This window comes from Pleurodeles waltl, chromosome 4_1, assembly GCF_031143425.1.
Source record: "Pleurodeles waltl isolate 20211129_DDA chromosome 4_1, aPleWal1.hap1.20221129, whole genome shotgun sequence".
Lineage (NCBI taxonomy): Eukaryota > Metazoa > Chordata > Amphibia > Caudata > Salamandridae > Pleurodeles > Pleurodeles waltl.
In genome coordinates this window covers 835066760-835087310 of record NC_090442.1, presented here as the reverse complement: position 1 = coordinate 835087310, position 20551 = coordinate 835066760, and the positions used below count along the sequence as shown (strand labels likewise).

The window sequence follows — 20551 nt, the reverse complement described above, 5'->3', positions numbered from 1 at the left end:
CATTTGCTTGAGTTAGAGCTATTAGCGTTTTAAAGAAAACAAAACGCTGCGCGGTCTCACTATGTAAAATACAGCGTGATCGCGCTGCGTGGAAAATAAACAGATAAATTAGTCCGGATCCCAGGCTGAAAACATCGAGCCACGTATGTTTTTAGTAGTTTGCCGGTGCTGTGTAGGTGGGCTAAACACCGGAAAAGGCATGACGAATGCATGGCTTTCACAAATGAAAGCAAGCGAATTTTAAAAGGCAAGCCCACTAACCAATGTAAGTGACTGATGTGACATCGGTGTGGTTTGAAGCCCAAAGAGAGATTACAGAATGGACAGAGTGCTTTCCGCTCGCCCATAAAAATGACAATAACATGAAGAAATACTATCACAAAATGTGCCACATGACGCATAATTTGGCTTTTCTTGCCATATAGTTTAGTCAACCCTGCCACAAATGTTGATCCTCCTGTGCGGCATAATTCCTACGGTTCTATTTTTTTGTTTTTTTTTACTACCCTGATAGATCATGAGGACACTTTCACCCTGCTTTTTAATTCATGTTCAGAAGGTTTATTCCTACATCTTGATTTCAGGGTGGTGGTTTCCAGGGACACTGTATGGGCCAGTTGATCTTTGTTCACTCCCTTTCTCTAACACATGGTGTCAATCTTTAGGCAACCTTCGTACTGCCTCAGGTCTAGCTCCTAGTTTGAGGAGACTGTAGTGTCAGTGACGGCCGGCACTACTGAATCAATAAAGAACCACCAGACACCGTACTTAGATTTGCTGCAGAAACAGGCCGGTCGCGTGTTCAAAGGTTCCGTGCGTAGACACAGCTATTACTCGTGTCCAGCATGGCTCACTCTAACTACGCCCCCGGCCATCCACACCTTTATTACCCAGGTCACATGACCTCTGGTTATTACAACTACAGCCCCTTGGAAGGGGAAAACACCACAAGGTGCGAAGTGAGGAGCTCACCCCTTCAGCACCAAACAACATGGTAGTGTCGGGCGCCCAGTTTTGTCACTGGCGCGACACTACAGAGACAATGATGATACAGGGGTTCGGTTCAAGGCAGCACAATGCTTTAGTTCCACAACTGGTTTCCATTTTTCCCCCAGAGTCTAAGGTCCGCTTTACCTTAGATGTTCCTGTAAATAAAACCAATGCCTTGGTTTTCCAAACACAGATACAAGACTTGACTGTTGGGAATCGGAATCACACATATTTTTATATCCTGTCGAGAGAGACCTTGAATTGTTGTCAGAGTGGACCGAATTCATTTATTTCATTTATCCATGACTCTGCTCGCCCTAATGCCCATTGCCGGGCAAGATTCTACAGCCATTAAACCAGTCTAGCATCTTTTTTGTATCATTTGTGAAAATGTCCCCAATTTCGACCCATGACCCTTTAACATATTCAACCAGTGCAATCTATTTTAATGGAACGTTTATCTTTCCATTAAAGTACAACTTTCACCGATTGATAGTTAAACTTAGCATGATAACCCATCACAGAAGTGCACGTGTCATTGCTCCGTGTCACCACTGAATAATGGCGCAGGTTTTCTTTCACCAGGGTTAACGTGCTAAATAAAATGAATATTGACATAGCCTCTAATACTACTTTTTTCAGTATACTCATTTACCTACTTGAAATAAAAAAAATATATATATATATTATTACTGGCCAGGTCAATTGTTTCAATGTCCTACAATTGTCTCTTTAAATTGTGATTTAGTAGGGCTTTTGTAGCGTTCAAGGTACAAAAACAAACTACAATCGAAAAGTTTACCCATACATTACCTCAACTCTAAATTCCCTTGACCAGACATCAACTGAAAATCTATCATTACGGCGACACTTGGACATGATTTCCCTAGACATTCACCTCCAGTTACTAAACTATACAGCACAACAAACACTAACATTGTCTGTCTTCCACAAGCAACATACACATCCCCAGAAGCACAACACATTGCACCGCACACTCACGCAAAAGCGCACACCCAGCACTCCAACACACCTGACACCCAGACATACAAGCTTGACAAACCAACATGACCAAGAGCTAGGCGGAAAAAAACGAATACATCGGCACCCAGTCCACAGCCTTTAGAAACAGCACCTGAAAAAGTCAGAACTTCTTCTGAGCACGATGACGGCTTCCAGCAGACATACACTGAACCATTGACACAACCCAACAATCAAACACAAGAGTAGTCCAGCAATATAACTATTGACACCAGACTACAGTACTCACCTACATTACAAAAGAGCTACATCAAACACTAGGATTCAACGCCGACTCTATTATGTACAAGCTGAATAAAACACACCACCAAACAACCACAAATGTACTCTACATCCTGCACAACACACTTGACAAATCTTCCCATTTTAACAGAATGACAACGCAGATGAAACTTGTGCCTATCACCCACATAACTCAGGCAAAACTTGTGGCTATCACCTACACACCAGGGTGTAGCAAACCACTATATTTTCAGTTTCAGGGTACTTCCAATTGCAACTTCTCAGGGCATGATACTTTTCTTCACCCACACAGGGTACTACATTTCCCAAAGTCATTACCACCCATGTCAAATACTTTTAATGTCCTACAATTGTCTCTTTAAATTTGACTTAGTAAGGCTTTTGCAGTGCAACCTTCCGTGTAATAAAATATTATTTATTTAAAAGATGCATCAAATTACAACCTTTTCCTCGCTTTTTTTTTATGAAAAAGAAACTAAGAGGGGAACGAAGTAGACATGTCTGTTATAGTGAATAGATCCACATTTAATAGTTATTTTTGCACTACAATAGGTTTTTGCTAAACTTCATTAATTTTCTTGCTCAGTTATCATCAGGGTCATAAATCATTTATCAGAACATCCTGTGTAATTAAAATAAAGGTCATGTTATGTCATTTCCTGTGATGTCATTTGGAGGGCCCAAAGGGTGAGTGATGTCTATTCAACTACCCCTGACGTTTCATAGAATTCACGTCCTTGAGCCTAGCAACTACCAAATGCCTTTCATGACATCACCCGCAATTTCAAACAGAAAATGCTTTCTTCGAATGCCGCGGTCACAGAATTACACCTCTCTTTAATGTATATGCTTGTATTCAGGGTCAATTAATTAAAAGGTTCTACCACTAGATGGGCCAAGGCAGAACTACTTAAGAAGAATATCCTATCCTACCTCTTCTTTCCAACCAGAAGCCATGTGACGCTCGCCATGTCTGCTGATTTTCTGTGTATTTGCCACAGAGTATTACAAGGAGTATTACTCGTATCGGGCAATTAGCCCATAGCAGCTAACTATTATTGAGGGTCCATGCGTAGGGAGAGCGTGGAGGACATTCTCATGTGTGTATTGGGGCAACTGACCCAAGATGCAGTACTAAAGATTCCAAGGGAGCCATCCTCAGTAACAGCTTGAATGAAGCCTGGTATCCGAGAGCTTGTTTAGAAAGTTGTACGTTGTCTTTCCATATCGCCGAGTATTGGAACAGTAGTTCTACTTTTCTTTGTGTTCACAGACATGATGCCACAAATTCCGTAAACAGTTGAAAAACGTAGCCCTTTAATGTAGTGGTAAAAAGCAATTTGCAGTGAAACTGGTTTGAACAATTTTAGTGCCGGGACACCATATTGGGATGTCAAGTACAACTTCATTTATCGTTTTTACTCTACCACATGGCCCAGCAATGCCATAAAATAATCTGATGTGGTAACAAGTCACTAAAACTGATTGGGGATGCATAATATCCTTTAACGTTGGCCCTGGGCCACTGCAAACCTAAGATTAAAGCACACTTAGGTCCTCATTATGAGCGGACGGATAGTGAATGATTTATGTATCTGCTCGGATTTAAAAAAAAAAAAAAAACATACCCGAGGATCAATATTCTTTGGGTCCGATAAATAGCTGTCATCACTACTTTACCCCATCTAAATGGAAAGGAACATGAGCATTTTATTGCTTTCTGCATCAAACCCATAAATACTGGTATTTTCCTGGCATTTTCCCCCATTACATTTCTGCAGATTTGACCTGCTGAAATTCCTCCGTGGACGATTGCAGGGGATGTAGAAATTACTACTAAGCTCTTTACAGGACAATTGCACCCATGTCTCCTTTTTAAGGGCAGACCATTAACATTGTGACGCAGTAAGCCCCTACAGTTGCGGACCTTAGTGCCACTGCTCCTGCTTCTCAAGTGATAGCTACTGTCCTTCAAAGCGGGCAGAATCCTCTGCTCTTTGTGAAAGACCTGGGCCCCATCCTGTCCCATCCCCCTTTCTGTCATTCCTCTGAGGCCCAGCTAAGGTATCTCCTCTGCATCAATTTTCACCTCTCTGGGGCTGCGGCAGCACAGGTGCACTGGGCCCTATGAAAGCAAGGAAGGACCGCAATCAGCCATAACTGGGGTTCAGTTGGCCCTCCACAACCCTGGGTCCTGGTGCCACTACACCTGGAGCACAGATACCCCAGAACTACAAAGCGGACTCTCTCTTCTGCCCACTCCAGGCCAACACTCCTAGGTCTGTGGCCTATAGCATGTTGTCTGCCCCTTTGTATAAAAAATAATAAGGGGAAAAGGTCCCATCTCTTGCCCCGTGTCGCTTGGACTCTGTTCCCTGTGTGCAATAGTAACCTTGTTTCGAATGCTGGCAAGAAAAAAGGGCACTAACCCCATTTTGCTAGTAAGACAGCCCAACCTGGGGCGCAGTGCCCCTCAGATCCCTGACCCAAGTGCCACTGCACCTGCTGCACTAATGGCTTAAAAAAAGAGCCCCAATAACTCTTTGCATTCCTCAGAGGAAGCTGTCTCTGGTCATTTGTAAACAAAAAATGACCCTCCATAGAGATACCCTATCTTTGGGCCATCTCTTTAATGCTATCCAAGGATCTCACTACTTTCCTCTTCCTCCAGGCCCATTACTCTAAGGCCCCAGGGTTTTGGACGATTAGAACTCTACATCTGAATGTGACCCTGCTGTCCTCCTCGCTGTCAACCCCTTGACTCACCTTAAAAGACATCTGCACATAAACAGAGGTCCAAGTGGAAGAGATCTATGGGAACCAACTTGCCCATGTTTTTTTCAATTTTATAAAAGCGGTTTGCAGACCTTTTGTTAAACAACAACCATCCCTGAACAGCTAATGTGGCCCTTGAGGGGCTGCTGGCTTCATGAAAGTGAGGGGGTTTTTCTGTGCTGTGAAGCCCAGAAAGGGGTAGAAAGCTATAGAAGAAACAGGCCTTCAAGTTCTCACCAAGGTGCCTGCTACCTGAAAGAAACATAAAAGTGTACAATTGATTAATCACCTAATGTAAAAGCTGCTTGACAGCCATTACAGGCTATATTTGATGTAGTCACGTAAAGCTTCATAGCGACAAAGAGTTATTCTTTTTGATAGGCAACGTCAAGGTATTAGAAGCTCAACTCTAAAAAGTGTACTTTTCATGGACACTTATAAAAATGTTTGGACTAGGTACAGTATACCTATTACTAAAGTATAAACCTTGGAATCAATTGTTTTCATCATAAAAACTAGATCATTGTGCCTTATACTGTGTGTCACACAGTTCTAAAGTAATGGCTTGAATATCCACAGTGCTTTCTAATTCAGACTTGGACCAGCTAGAACTATGAATATATAAGGCACTATTCTTCACACCTTCTGAGACTGCATTTCATAACGAGAGTGCATTTCCAACCCATTAGCTTAACTTACATTCAATTTTTAATTAAAGGTCCTGCTTTATTTTATATGCAAGTAACTGAAAAGGAAAAAATAAGACACTTGCAAAATATTTTCTTCTTCGTAGCCAGGTTTCTGACCCTGCCACCATCACATACTGGATCATAGTTTCCAGAGCGTTATTTAAGCGCTTACAAGGCTTTATGTAAAAGAAGAGGGCATGAAAACATGCCAAATAAACTAAGTCCTGCCTCCAGGCCATCTTCATTTGCAAGTGATTGAAACATTTGCACAGCTCTGGAAATGCAGCCACGGACCCATGGGGAGACATGCCCCTCAGCTTGGAGACCTCTGAACTATAATGGAGGGTACCATCAAAATAAACTACTGAAGGAATGAAGAGTGGTGAAAAAGAGGAGGAAACCCACATGCTCAAGATTAATGAAAAAAATACAATTAAGTTTTTAATTTCTACTATTGTATCATAAGAAAGTGAATTCAAATAAAAATTTGTACCTTTCACATTCCATATAATGTAAAATGTCCACAAACTTAATTCCCGCAAAGGAGAATCAGTGGCATTGAACCCTGGACATCAACACATGCACACACTCACCATCCTATATTTGGCTGACCCCGTGTACTCACACGCTATCCTACATGAGTATTTCATGGTCATCCACAAACACAATATTAAAACAGAAAACCAGCACCTTCAGTGAAATATGGTTGATACCATGGGAAACATATTTTAGAATTGCTACAAATATGTAAATGAGTATCTTTCTGCAATTTGTGTTCTCCTTCCAAGCGATCCCCAGCTCTTATTTCCATTGTTCAATTTCATTTTTCATATTAGATTTGCAGACTAAAGTCCTTGAATTTACCCAATCAGTTTCCATACAACACCACAGATGGAATCCTTAAATTTACCTGAACTTTGTATTACGTACATTCCAAACAGTAAAAATATACTAGAATGCAACAGAATTCAACAATCCAAATATGAATCAAATCTGAAGAGGAAGATTCTTTTTTTCATTTATCTTATTTTATTTCCCTAAAATTTCATACTTTTGTGCCATACATGAAGCAATCCAATCATTCACTCTTAAGGTTTCTTTAGTACATCTTCCTATATGTATATCCTTCAAAAAACAAAATACTAAATTATTTCATATTAGACACCAGCTAAGAACTTATACACCCCATGTAAGAGTATATAATTCCCTATTTATGTTTAAACCATTTGTGACAGTTCCCAGTTTGTTAACCCAAACACTTTCCTTAGACCTCAATTGTAATTCTGAATTACCTCCTGGTTGATTACTTTTTACCTGCTCAATTCCAACAAACTTTATGGGACCATCTTTTACAATGATATCCATTTTTGTTAAGTAGGTAAAAATTGAATATATCTCATCTCTGTTATTAATTTCTGTTAATGTTACCTACATCTTTCCTTCAATTTTCCGATAGACAACAAGACAAATGGAACACTTCAAATTATAATTCAGAAATTATCAAACTTAACATTTCCTGGTGTGTTCACTATCTGAACATTTGTTGACTGCATCAATTAAAATTTTTGCAATTATAGGTATGGTAATTACAATTGTGAAAACCATTGGTCAGGAAGGAATCCAATCTGATCCTGTTTCCAAAGTAGTTTTACTTCGCATATATCTAGTTGTATCACTTGGGTTAAGGATGAATTTTAAAGTAGGTGTCCGTCTATAAGTAATATGAGTTGCTTGTAAGATATCTTCTCATTTCTTCATCCTGTAGTCTGTCTTTCAATGTAATATGTTTTGGATTTCCAGTTGTAGGTTAGACCATACTGAAACAAGGTGGTTGATGCTTAGCGACGCACATCTGAAACCAAGAAACAAAAAACAACAAACACAATAGTATGTCGTCAGCAAGTCCTGTGGCGGGTGCCAGCCTGGTGCAGAGAAACCCAACCACCGAGGGTTTCAAGGTGCACACACACAGAGGTGGATAGCGACAACCACCTCTGTCGAGCGCTGTAGGTTACAAAATCTAAGAAAAGAGCAAACCGGGGCACTCCAAACAAAGAGAGTCCAAAAGTCGGGTGACTTAGTGTGGAAAAGTTTAATCCTCAGTAATTGGTCGTTGAATCATAGTTCAAAATTGTTTGAATCCACATATGAGAAAGTATATAGCAGGTTACAATAACAAACTGACTCCTCAGAATGAACAGGCATAGATGAGCAACAAAACAGCCAACACGTGTTTCGTCCTCTCGGACTTTTTCAAGGCTCTAGGTATACTTTTTAGGTAGAGAATGGCTGATGGTGTTCAGTTAGATATCCACACGATGAAATAGACCTGATTGAAGTACTCCTGACTGTCACGGGGAACCTACTCGAGGCCGTGCTTCCGAATTAGACCATGTAGTGAGAAATGGCAGGCTTTTTCAAAATGGTTTAAGTGGAATATTCAAAATGGCGTCTGATGCCAATGCACATTATGATATTTAGACATAGTTATGCCACATCTCCTGGTAAGTTCTTGATTACCAAGTTAAGGTTCTTTCAGGTGTTTGGCAAACAAATATTAAGGGCATAAGGGAAAGTTTTAATACATTTATTTTAGATACAGTAAATATGGTTAGAGGGAATAATTCACTAGAAGTTAAGCAATTTTGACAGCAGATTGGAGTTTGTTTAATTATAAAGTGGTCACATTGAAAGTATCATTAGATGAGTAACATGTTATATAGTATGAACAAAGAAATAAGTGTTAACATTAAATATTTTAGAACCAAGCAATTTTTAATACAAATGTATTCTAATTCTTTAGAACTCCTGTTATGATGAATTCTACAACAGAAGGTGGTTGTTTAAAATGGAATATATGAGACATTCAAACATGAGATGATTATTGAGCTTGAGTGGGTAAGATTGGGTATTTAATTTTATCACGAGGAAGAGCGGAATATTTTTTGGATCAGATACCAATTTTACCATTATAAAAATGTAACATATAAAGCGAAATGCTGGATATTTTCCCCTGGGATGCTTCAATTCTTCAATTGTTCAATGCAAATTCTGACTGGCTTGGGGAAGGATCCTTATCAATATTTGTGAATTACTTTATTTTTAAGACCTGGCTTATCAATTGATGAATATCAATTTGTGACTCACAAAATTCTTACTTTTTAGTTAAAAGTAATGACATTTGACTGGCTTGATGTTCAAAAGACCCTTGACTGGAATTCATGTTGAATGTGGAAAGGTTTTTAGAATTTGTGGTTTCTGGTAATAATTTATGTTTTTTTGTTTCTTCTGCACAACCTTGTGTTCCCTTCTGGTTTACATGTAGTGATTGCATCATGTGGTTGTATTTACGGACTCATTTTCAGCATTCTTTTGTGAGAGATTTTTAAGATATTGTAACTAATGGAAACTAATAATAGAAATGTAAACTGAGGTACGCATTTTATCCTTTAGTTTCTTCTTTGAGAAAGTGTAGTATTCCTCGAACCACATGTTGACTACTGTTTTGAATAGTTGGCAATGTTTTTGGATAATCTTATGCTAAGTTTTTCCGCTTATCAAAAATGGAGAATACAACGATCATATTTTGGACCAACATCACATGACAATTGGACTGAACTTTCTTACATAATTGTGATGATTTGGGATGATTTGGGAAGGAACTATGATCCATAATTGCACCAAAAGGATAAAGGTGCAGGGAGTGAAGGTAATGGGCTTTTTCCATTAAACCCTGGACTGTGGTAAAAAGGATAGAAGATGTTCAAATCCCTTGGAATTTCCAGAGCCTTTTTAGTAACACTACTCAAGAAGAGTAAACATGTAAAGGCATTGTATGATTAAGCATAGTACCATGGAAGCATATGATATTTGGTCCATTAGTTGCTCAACTCTGATAATGCAATCCCCATTCCCAGGATCATAAGTTTCTGTCTCAGAAGTGGAACTGCTAATCTTTGTTTTACTCAGTCTACCTAAAACATTTCTTTATGACTGATGGCCATAATCCCCAAACAGAAAAATCTGCCCCTTCCTCACTGTTGCCATTTCAAATTCTCTAGGAGTTACATTAGGCAGCCAAAGCCTCTGAAAGAGTGACACTGTAACTTGGAACTAGTACTTGGAACTAGTACTGCTACCCACCAGGTTGGGTAGAACAAGTCAGCTTTTCCCATCAGCATTATTATACCATATATTCCACCTATCAAAGTAGCAAAAAGTGATGCCCATCCAAACTGGGTTTATTCTGAGATGCCTTACTTATTTCTAGGTGATCTTACTACAAATCCTCAGAGTCAAGAAAACGGTTTCTCATCAAATGGATTCATGACCCAAACAAAATCAATAAAAAAAGATTGGTATAAGCCTTTAAGATGTTTTTGTTTTATAGAGCACCTGCCTTTGGAGGGCACTGCGAGAGAAGTATAGTGATTTTGGATTATAATAATGTACCCTCATGCATCATACCCTACAGTCACTGGACCCTATTTAAGACAGGACATTTTTCAATTTCTAAACCCAAGTAGACCTTTACTTATTTCTGAGCCACAAAATGCTAAAGGCAACCAACCAAAATTGAACTTTCTTGAATGACCATTAGAAGAGGACAGTGGGGGGTTCCGGAAGTCCTGATACTTAGTGTGCGAAAAACGTAGCTGAATGACACTTAATTGGCAGCATAATTTATACTCTATGATGACATACAGTCATGTTGGTCAAACTATGTATAACTGCAAAAGCCCAGGGCATAAATGGTACTTCCTAGCATTAGAGCTTAACAAATGCTTAAGGAATTACATCCTGATAACTCTCAGGCATTCCAGAAGATGAAGGCCTCGATTTAAAGTTGGTCCCAGTGTCATTTCGATTTTGACTTGAACACTGGGGATTCTCATCTGGAGACTGCTGTAAATTGTTGAAATGTTGTTGGCTTTCTGCGTTGAGTAAAGAGTAGCCTTGTGTGCAACATAGAGTGAAGCAAGGCATGGTAAATTCCATATTCAACAGCCTACATACTCAATCTACTTTATGCTTTCATATCTCTTCAGTCCACCTCGCTCTTGCCCAGGGCCGTCTTCTCTATTTCCGTGCTCCTCAAATTCCCCATTTACTTCTGGACCAGCAGGTCCACCTCGCTCCTGCTCAGGTTCATCTCTTCTTCCTTGTTCCTCAAATTCCCCATTTTTTTCCGGACCAACAGAAAGTTCAACTTTCTAAGTTTGGAAACTGTGTTACCAATTGATGTTCTCGATGGACAAGTTACGTATCTTCAGTAATGATGTATCTTGTAGAGACAGGATCCAGCCACAGATTCCTTAACTTAGAATCTTCCCAAGGCGCCAGCCTGGATCTAGAAACTTTTTTCCCTTAGTACATCTGGGTGTCAGCAGAAGGCGTCTCGTGACTCTGTAATGACATTGTCCACCAGAATGTGATGCCAACGGAGTCCAGGTAACCCCCCTCCACTGATGAGCTGACATCAGTGTCTTAAGTGACTATTTTCAGCGCTCAAAATGTGGAGCCACAATAGAAACTTGCAGTGGAAACTGTGTGCTTCAAATAAAAGAAAAACACCTGTATCAATTATCACCCAAGTCTTAGACCTAGGTGCAGATTTCTAAAAGGAAATCTATGGAGACCACAGACATAACTCAGTTCACAGAGCGGGAAGGATCACTAAGGAATCTGCCGCTAGATCCTGTCTCTACCAGATACATCGTTACCGAAGTTCATCTGATAGAGACATCTAGCCGTAGTTTCCTTAACTTAGAATCAGATTCCAAAGCATAGAAAGCCCCGAGGAGGGGTTGCGAACTGAGACCCTCGAAAGTCTCTAAGAGTTATTAAACCACTCGAGAATGAGAGTAAAAGACTGGAGAAGAAGAAAAATGAGGGAGAATAATAACATTCTATGACATCTCAACCTGTGGAAGTAAGCACAAGTGAATAACACCATAAAACAGAAGATTATAGAAAGAAGCCCATCCATGTTAGAGCATAGAATGAACTCATCCACGTTAGTTTATCAATCATGTGTCTTAAGCGACCTAACAATGAAAGCCTTTTATCCAGATGAAATCTGATTTAGTACTGGAGAAAAAGACTAAGTACTCGAAAAAATAAGAATTAAGAAGAACGTCCTCATTCGGAAAAGAATTTGGTGAAATGACAACTGTAAGAAAAGGGATACAAAAACAACAAGAACATGGGTAAAAACTCACCTATGCCCGCACAATTAAAATTATGTTTGATACCCTTAAAATTATGTTCTGAGAACAGAAATGGTCTAGAAAAATGTGAAAAGACTGACATACAGAAGAACGTACGTGAGCCTTAACTTATTGCACTACCAAGGACTCTACAGAGGAACCACTGATTAGGAGTCAGGAACCATAAAAAAACATGGAATGAAGAAAACTATGTGCACATGAGCAATCAGTGTTAAAGGCGAACAGGAGTACCTAAGACAAAGCTACTCTCTCCTTTAGAGGAGTGAATACCCATGTACGAACCGTTCGGCAAGACTATGGAAATGACCACAGCATTGTGATCATAAACACAAAAAAAGTGGATAAGAAAGACTACCCGCTGAGCTAGTCGATATACATCTATCCATTCCTACATGGAGAACTTAATTGCAGGTTTCACGCTGTTGGAACACAGAGCAGCATAACTGGCCATGGAGCAGAACCTCTCACCATGGAAAAGTATATCCCAATCAGACCTACATCAAAAGGCAAACATAATAGAGGATCTCGTGCAGAGAAAACAGACAGTGTCCCCAATGAAGAGAACACGGCAAATCATCTGACATATGAAATACTTTACCCCAAGGAAAAGTGGCAAATATAATAAAAACATCATCAAGATGTGTAAAATACACATCTACTGACATAGGAGGGAAAAACCAATGCCTAAGTAGTACCAAGCATATATGAAAACATGTGCCCACATACATACACGTCTATATATATATATATATATATATATATATATATATATATATATACACACACACAAGCTGGACTAAGGCAATGCCCTCTATGCAGGAACCACGTCCAAACTCCAGAAGAGTCTGCAGCGCATCCAGAAAACCTCCGAAGGCCTCATCCTGGATATCCGCCGCCACTGCCACACCGCAGACCACCTGAAAAACCTGCACTGGCACCAGTCAACAAGAGAATCACCTTCAAACTCCTCACCCACGCTCACAAAGCACTGCACAACACTGGACCAGAATACCTCAACAGACGACTCTCCTTCTACACCCCTACCCGGCATCTCCGCTCCGCCTACCTTGCCCTCGCAACCGTCCCACGCATCCTCAGATCTACAACCGGCGGTAGATCCTTCCCGCACCTCGCGGCCAAAACTTGGAACACTCTTTCTACCCGTCTGCGCCAGACCAAAGACCTCCTTACCTTCAGGAAACTTTTCAAGATCTGGCTGTTTGAGCAGTAGCAGCACCTCCTCCCCCACCCTTCTCCCTTTCCCCCTCCTCCCTTTGCCCCTCCTCAGCGCCTTGAGACCCTCAAGGGTGAGTGGTGCAATTTACAAATTCCAGATTGATTGATTGAACTACAGCAATAGAGTCATGTAAAATGAAAGCAATTGCACCTACATGAGGTATCAATAATAAACCTTATCAAATACGACAGATATAATATCCTCCTAGAGAAGAAGATCCCCTGAAAGGAGCAAAATCCTTCCAAAAGGAAAGAAGTATAACATGCAAGTGCAACAAATGTAAAAGAACTCCAAAATAGTTCAATAACAAGAAGTCTACACAATAGACTACACAAAACTGACAAAGATACAACACTATGAAGACGTATTATGGACTGATCGAAGTCAGGGAAAGAAATAAGAATGTGGAAAGAACATTTCATCACTATAGAAAAGTCTACATCATAATGTAGAAAACACGTAAACTGCAAGGAATACGCAATAGAACCCTATAACACCAAAACAAGGAAGGTCTGAATATTCTAAAGAGACTGATATCACAGGCAAAAGATAAATGTACCCTTCAAAGAGTTAAGTGCAGCAGCTAACCTATTTGACAGTACAGGGATATATAGTAACCAATACTCTCAGTGGTATAGAAAACCCAAAAAGCTGGCAACATCCTCCGTTCCCTGCAAGGGATACTAGTACATTGGCATAAATGCAAAAGGTAGAAAAATTAACTATATGCCATGGGAGAAATGCCCCCCCCCCATTAAATGTGAAACCAGAAATAAATGCTCTTTAGCATACTAGCATAGCATGTGAATACTCCACTTGATATATGATATATACCAAACAGGTAACGACTCTTAAGCATAACCTTATCTTCAGAGTGAAGCAAACAATAGCGCCTTCAGTCAGGTATGCTATAAATGATAAACTCACATTTAGCAACATTGACAAAAACTGAAGCAGAAATCATTACTTTACACAACAAGTAATAATGGTAAAGAAAAAAGCCTTAAACATCAGGCATGAAAAAGTCCATAGGGTGTCAGAACACCAAATTATTGCAGTGACAAGCCAGGGAAACTCAGCACCTGGCAGGAAGGAACACCCACTGGGCATTCCAATGAAGCATAACAGTATAACTAAAAGTCTCACGGCCCTTCAGAAGCAAGACTGACGTGAGGAACACTGAATAACAAGTAACATCACAGTAGAGATGAAGAGCTAAAGGATAGAAAGAAATGAAGTTAACTAGTGGCTCCACCCCTACTGCCTCAAAAAGGTCTCAAGGCAGAGTCAGCCTGCGCACCAAACAAATGGCACCATCAAATGGCACATCCAGTAATGTAGATTGGACTGGCAGTGAAAACCCAAAGGTATGTAACCAGGAACAGTGATGGAGTGCAACCGAGGAAGCTAAAGCTCGACCCACAGGGTCAGTGGAATCGATGCTGCAGTGGATGATTAATTTAGCTGCATTCCGTCTGCCCCGAATTATATGAGTAAGAGTACTCCCGACCTCATCTGGAACCAAGGGTGAACCATCTGCTAAAGAGTCCCATAATGAATTAGAGAAATGTCCAAGGACACAAGATGTTTTCACAGACCGCACAGCAGAACTTGTGGAGGAAAAAATGTGCCTGTCACAGACATCTAGAGCCTTGGATTCTTTATCAGGAGGATAGGACCCTATATCAGGGAAATTTAAAGCGGCCTGTGCCACAAAACTGCAAGGAGTAAGATGTCTGGGCAAATAAGGTGGATCACCTGGGGAAGGACGGTGCCTGTGGTATATATTCTGGTCAACAGTGGCCTCTGTAGCAGGCTTAGCCCAAGTACCCTAAAATACATCATGTAGTGCCTATAAAGAAGCACTGGTTCAACCCCAGCCTGACTTTGATAGAGTATATCCATAAAAAGATCTGAAGTCAACTCCATTAAGAGAAGGGTTAGAACTAACACCTGTGCGGTCCTCTTTAGCATGTCCGCAAAGTAAGAACTCACTTCTGTAGCAACTCCAGGAGGGGAAAGAGGCCTGAGGCCGGAGGCCGAAGAAGATTCAAAGCCACTTGCAGTAGCCAGATCAGACAACCAGCTGTCCTCTCTAGGAGGCCCGACTCCAGTACCGCCTCTCCACCATCTCCTGCAGCAGGAACACCAGGAATGGAGCCTTGTGGAGGAAGGACAGGTGCCGTTCCCGACATCGACCGGCATAGAGAAGGCGATGCCTCAACGTCAGATGGAGAAAGGGAGTCAACTTCGATCGGCACCGCCAGCAAAGTCGCCGGAGTCAGCTGATCAGATATCAGCACCAAAGGTGGGCACCCTGAAGGGCTGTGCGCCGGTGTCGCAGGAGCTGCATCAAAGGTGCTGTAGGCCTAACTGAAACCGAGGGCAAACCCGCCCCAGTTGGGCACAGTCAAAGCATTGTGCACCTCCTTGGGACCACCATGCGCTCCAGAGGAAGGTGGCAGACCAAAGATGGAGTGCAGGGAAGAATATTATGCAAGCATCTAGTCTAGAGTCACCCTATCTCCCGGAAAGGGAGGAAGGTGTGAGGCTGACCCTGAATCTCATCTCCTCGGCCGAGGAATGATGGCAGGTTGAGTGTGGTGAGTTCAAAAAACGCTGAGGCCTCGATGTCTATGTGACTTACCTTTAGATATTGAGGGAGATTGGCATCCCCAAAAGCGATTCCTCAAGTGGCTCTGCGAATGGACATCAGACTGAGATGGAGACTCCATGCAACGGGAAAACCGAGGCTCTGCCATCTGTGCAGCTACAAGCTTCATCCTACACTTGCGAAGAGCCTTCCCCTGAAGTTGCTCACTGGAGCCGCAGTCTTTGGCATCATGGTGCTCACCAAGGCACCACATGTACACCAAAAAGAGGATCCGTAGCCAACATCTGCTGTCCACAGGACCCACAGGGTTTAGTTCTGAATATGACAAAAACGTTCTCCGGATCCATGTTGCAAGCGCAGAAAAGAAGGAACTAACGTCAGCACATCGGCGGGGGGAATTTTCTAGTCTCAGTTGACCTCACATCTGACAGACTATGTCATTACAGAGTTACGCAATGCCCTCTGCCGTTGCCCTAAAGTACTAAGGGAAAAAAGTTTCCGGATCCAGGCTGGCGCCTGGGGAAGATTCTCAGTTAAGGAATCTGTGGCTAGATGTCTCTATCAGATTAAGAGACTCACAACTCATTTTTCTGTGACATGATGTCTGAGAAAAAAAAACCTATTTAGTTGTTAAATCCTCGGTAATAAACTGATTAAAAAAAGTATATTTCACAAATATATTTAACTAAAAATTTAAGAACAAGAAGACCAAGAACATATTGTTTCTGAAACTCAACGCAGCCAGGATTTCTCCACTCCAAAGTCACTCAGCTAGCAAAATAACACTGGGGAATTTATGAGGAAGTTGTGCAAATACGATTAAAGCAGATTTAAAATGTATTGAAAATAAAGTAGTGTTGATTTGCTATTTACCCGTACACCAGTCAAAAAGGGTGTGGCTAAATCAAAAATCGACAGAGGAAAAACATGAAAGAAGTTTTAACCCAAAAACAAGTCTGGCATCTCGAAGTGCTTGAGAAGGAGGTGGGGGACAACAGTTATTTGAAAAACAAAAATCTTTAACAACATTAGGAATTCAGAGTGGTCAGCCTCCATTGCCTTGTGAAGGGTAGAGGAATCTGTACGGAAAACCTTTTTTTGACGAAGAACATCTCGAGACAGATAAAAGAGCCCCATCAGCTGATCCCAGACCAAGGTAGGGACTCAACATATTTTTACTGTTGAGACTAGCCACGACCTTTACAGGGCTTTAAGACAAGTCACACAATTGTATTTGTATCCGGTTAGCAATGAGCAGCTGGTGCAGGTTTCACACAGAAAAGATATGATCTCCACTCCTCAGCATACCACTTATCAGGGGGGCCCCTTGACGTGAGCGGAGCGTCGCCTCCCCCAAAACAAATGCCCCCAGAACTGAAAAATAAAATTGTAATAAACTTTCTTTATTACCACTTTAATTTTCAGCACATTTTCCTGAACCGAGCCTCAGGACGGGATGGGGCAATTGCTGCCGAGTGGCAGCAGGGCGCTGTGCACTTGTTTAAAGTGTGCATGTCCCTTTGGCTGGCTATCTTGCGACGGCCAGCCTGACATGCACACTTTAAACTGCTCAATCCCAGCTGTCTTAAGATAGCTGGGTTAGAGAAAGCTCAGGCCTCCAGCGCTTTTGTGAGCGCTGAGAGAGGCCTCTCCTACCAATCCGGAGGCTGCTTTCATGCTGGCTACCAGCATGAAAGCAGCATCAGGATTTGTTAGTGGTGCTTCCTGGTCCCAGGTTGGAGCTTTAGGGAGCAGGAGGACGCCGTGACTAAGACTCCTGCAGGTGACTTTTTTATTTTGTAATTGTGTATTTTGTATTGTGCCGCCCCCACCCCCCCCACCGTAAATACAAGTCAGCCGCCACTGCTACTTATTCTTACTGCCCATTCTAAGTTGGTTTTAGAGTCAATTGGCCAGCTTGAGAAGCTCCTAAAGAGATTATACCACTACAGTCTAATTTTGAATTAGTCAGGGTGCCAACCATGAGGGAGATGTGAGGAAGTACTTCCTTGAGTTAAACGGAGGTGAAATAACTGATGACTATAAATGGGTGTTTGCATAAATTACACACAAAATGTGAAGCATAAGAATACAATTAAGAGGCTGATAATTTGTTCTTAGAAGTTGGTTACTCCATAAGGCAAAACCATCTTAGTGTCAGCAGCACAGGTAACAAGTTAGTAACTACCCCAAAATGGTAGGGCTGAAGAAATGACAGTGTGCCAGGCATTAGTCCAGAGATTCTGGACTGAAAATCTCTTTGTGCCTCCACCAGGTGTTTTGGAATTCGGAAATGTTTCCTCATTGAACACTGTCCATTAGTAAACCTCGGTCTCGGGTGTTATTACTTAGAAATCATAGGAGTACTGAAAGTGACATCGCACAGCATTTTACCTGCTGATTGTATCAACCACTTATAAACCTAACCAAACCTAAACATAAACATAAATGGCAACAGAGTGTTTTTATAAAACATTCTCTGCGATCTCTGCATTGCGAAAGCTATAGACATGCTTGCTTTAAAAAAAAAAAAATCAAAAAAAAAAAAAAACAGCAGTTTTTTTGTTTTGCAAGCAGCCAGATTGGGGTTGCAGGTGCTACCTGCTAATAGTGCCCTTGAGATCTATGACTCACTTTTACCTATTGTGATAGGACTACTCTTACCTATATCTTGCCTCAAGCTGGCTTTTGGATTTATGATTATTAATGAAAACTTAAAATAAAAAAGGTGAGCACTGAGGAGAGAAATTATTCATAGGATATGGTGTTAAACACTCCTCTTACCTTGGCAGTGAGCTGTAGTGCTAGTTGTCTTTGTATAATTTTCATTGTCTAAACCAGGAGTATCCAATGTAAGTCTATGACGCCGAAATCCATGCCAGAGTTTCAGGATATCCACATAATGTATAGCTGCATGCAAGTGCCATATAATTAAAAGGGACCTATGTGTCTATAGTGGTAATTTTAAAATTGAATGTGTATCTACCTCTCCAGGACGTTTCTAGTCAACACTTTTAATAATGAAACCTAGGATTAAGTTTGCAGAGTAAATAAATAAATAAATTGCACACAAAGATTTACGTTCATAGCGCTGAACCTTGCTTTACGCCCAAAACATGAAAACATGATTTGGCCTCGCCCAAAGACCGTACTAAAATAATGTTTTCAGGACACTGATATGAGCACAGGGCCATACCTGTTTTGTAGGAAGTAATATTTTTGGCCTTTCTCAGGATCAGGGGTCATCGTTGCCCAGCAAGATACTACTTCCAAGTGAAAAGTTTTGTTTAAATTGATGTCGATTGTTTTTGCTTTCACCTCAATATGGAGGGTCTCGGATAACGCAAAGGTTACACTTTGATTCACGGCTGATTGTGGTGAGAAGGAATCGTCCTTGTAGAGAGTAATAACGTAAAGGAGTAACACCTTGCTGAGTCGCGTGACCTTCATACCACTCTGCACCTTTTCATTCACTAGTGACCTAGAGAGAAAAAACACAAGTCACATCATTCAAAAGACGTATTGTTTGCAAATGACACATCTTCAGCACATAGTTAAGGAGATAACAATGAATGTTACAATGTCTTGCCTGCCAACCACCATTTGTTCTTCAAACTAAGACATGATATCTTTTTTTTTTTTTTATTATTCAACTGTTACCATTGTCATGTTTCTGAATGTAGGCAGTTTCATTTTGTAAGCGTCCCCGGTTTAGCAATAATTTCTTCCATAGTCTCCACGGCTGGAGTTATGTTTTCAGAACTACAATATTTAAAACGTCGTATTCAAGAGCTTTATACATCAAAACTATTTTTTTCTGCCACAGAAACAGACCACATTGAAATAAAGAAGGCGTTCAAAAGCTCTGTTAATAAGAGCTACCGCCTAAATCTATTTTTGACAATTAACATATGAGGAAAGCAACTTAACATTTTTCCAAAATGAATTCGGAAAATATAAACGTGCACAAGACCAGATGAGATTAAAAATGTTGAGAAACTAGTAAGGTAGGATTTTGATAAATAATGTAGTCCGCTTAAAGGAGTGAAACGTTTTTAAGTTCTTAATGAATATTTATAACTGAGTTAAGACAGACCGCCTTAGACAGACAAGTAGTTTGAAGGTCGGAAAATAAAGTGCCATTGGGGTAGTTAATAATAAGACGTGTTATTTACAGGGCTATGAAAAATAAAATGTCCATTTGTAAGCGCTGTATTATGAGCATGGTACTCTAAGGAATCTGGTGTAGATCACTTTGCCACTGGCAAATCGAGTTAATTGTATTCAGAGACCTCCTACGGCTTCAAGGGTAGAAAGGTGGTGGGCAGGGGCTGATGGACAGTTGTTAGGAGTGGGAGTTGGGGAGGCTGGGAGATCACAGCAGAAGAATTGAGAAGCATGCATTTTGGCTCAGTATGGGTTTGTGGGTAGAAGAACACGGCAGTGTGATGGCAAATGAGATGACGAGACGCGTTTGCGTAGTTTAATAGAATATGACACTTCTGCGTGGTGAGCGATGGGTTCTGTGGAAGTTAAGACAATGTAATGTGTGTTTAAACGAAAGCATGATAGTAAGAGGGGATACAATTAATGGAGGCGAGAATGACAGGGGTTAGTTAAGATCTTGGAGACTGACATGGTGGTGCAGATGCATCCAAACAAGCTATACTGTCTGACCTGCGCTCAGAAGATGGCCTGACAGGAAACCGGAGGTTAGACAAATGGACAGACA

At 41.0% G+C, this 20551-nt stretch overlaps 1 protein-coding gene across 1 annotated transcript in view; it reads right to left on the bottom strand.

Annotated features, from left to right (window-relative positions):
• LOC138288591 (uncharacterized) overlaps positions 1–20551 on the bottom strand; it is a 300606-nt gene that overhangs the window by 78348 nt on the left and 201707 nt on the right. The window contains exon 9 of the mRNA XM_069230091.1: positions 19016–19300. Within this exon, the coding sequence (XP_069086192.1) occupies positions 19016–19300 (285 nt within the window). The remainder of the gene's footprint in view (positions 1–19015; positions 19301–20551) is intronic.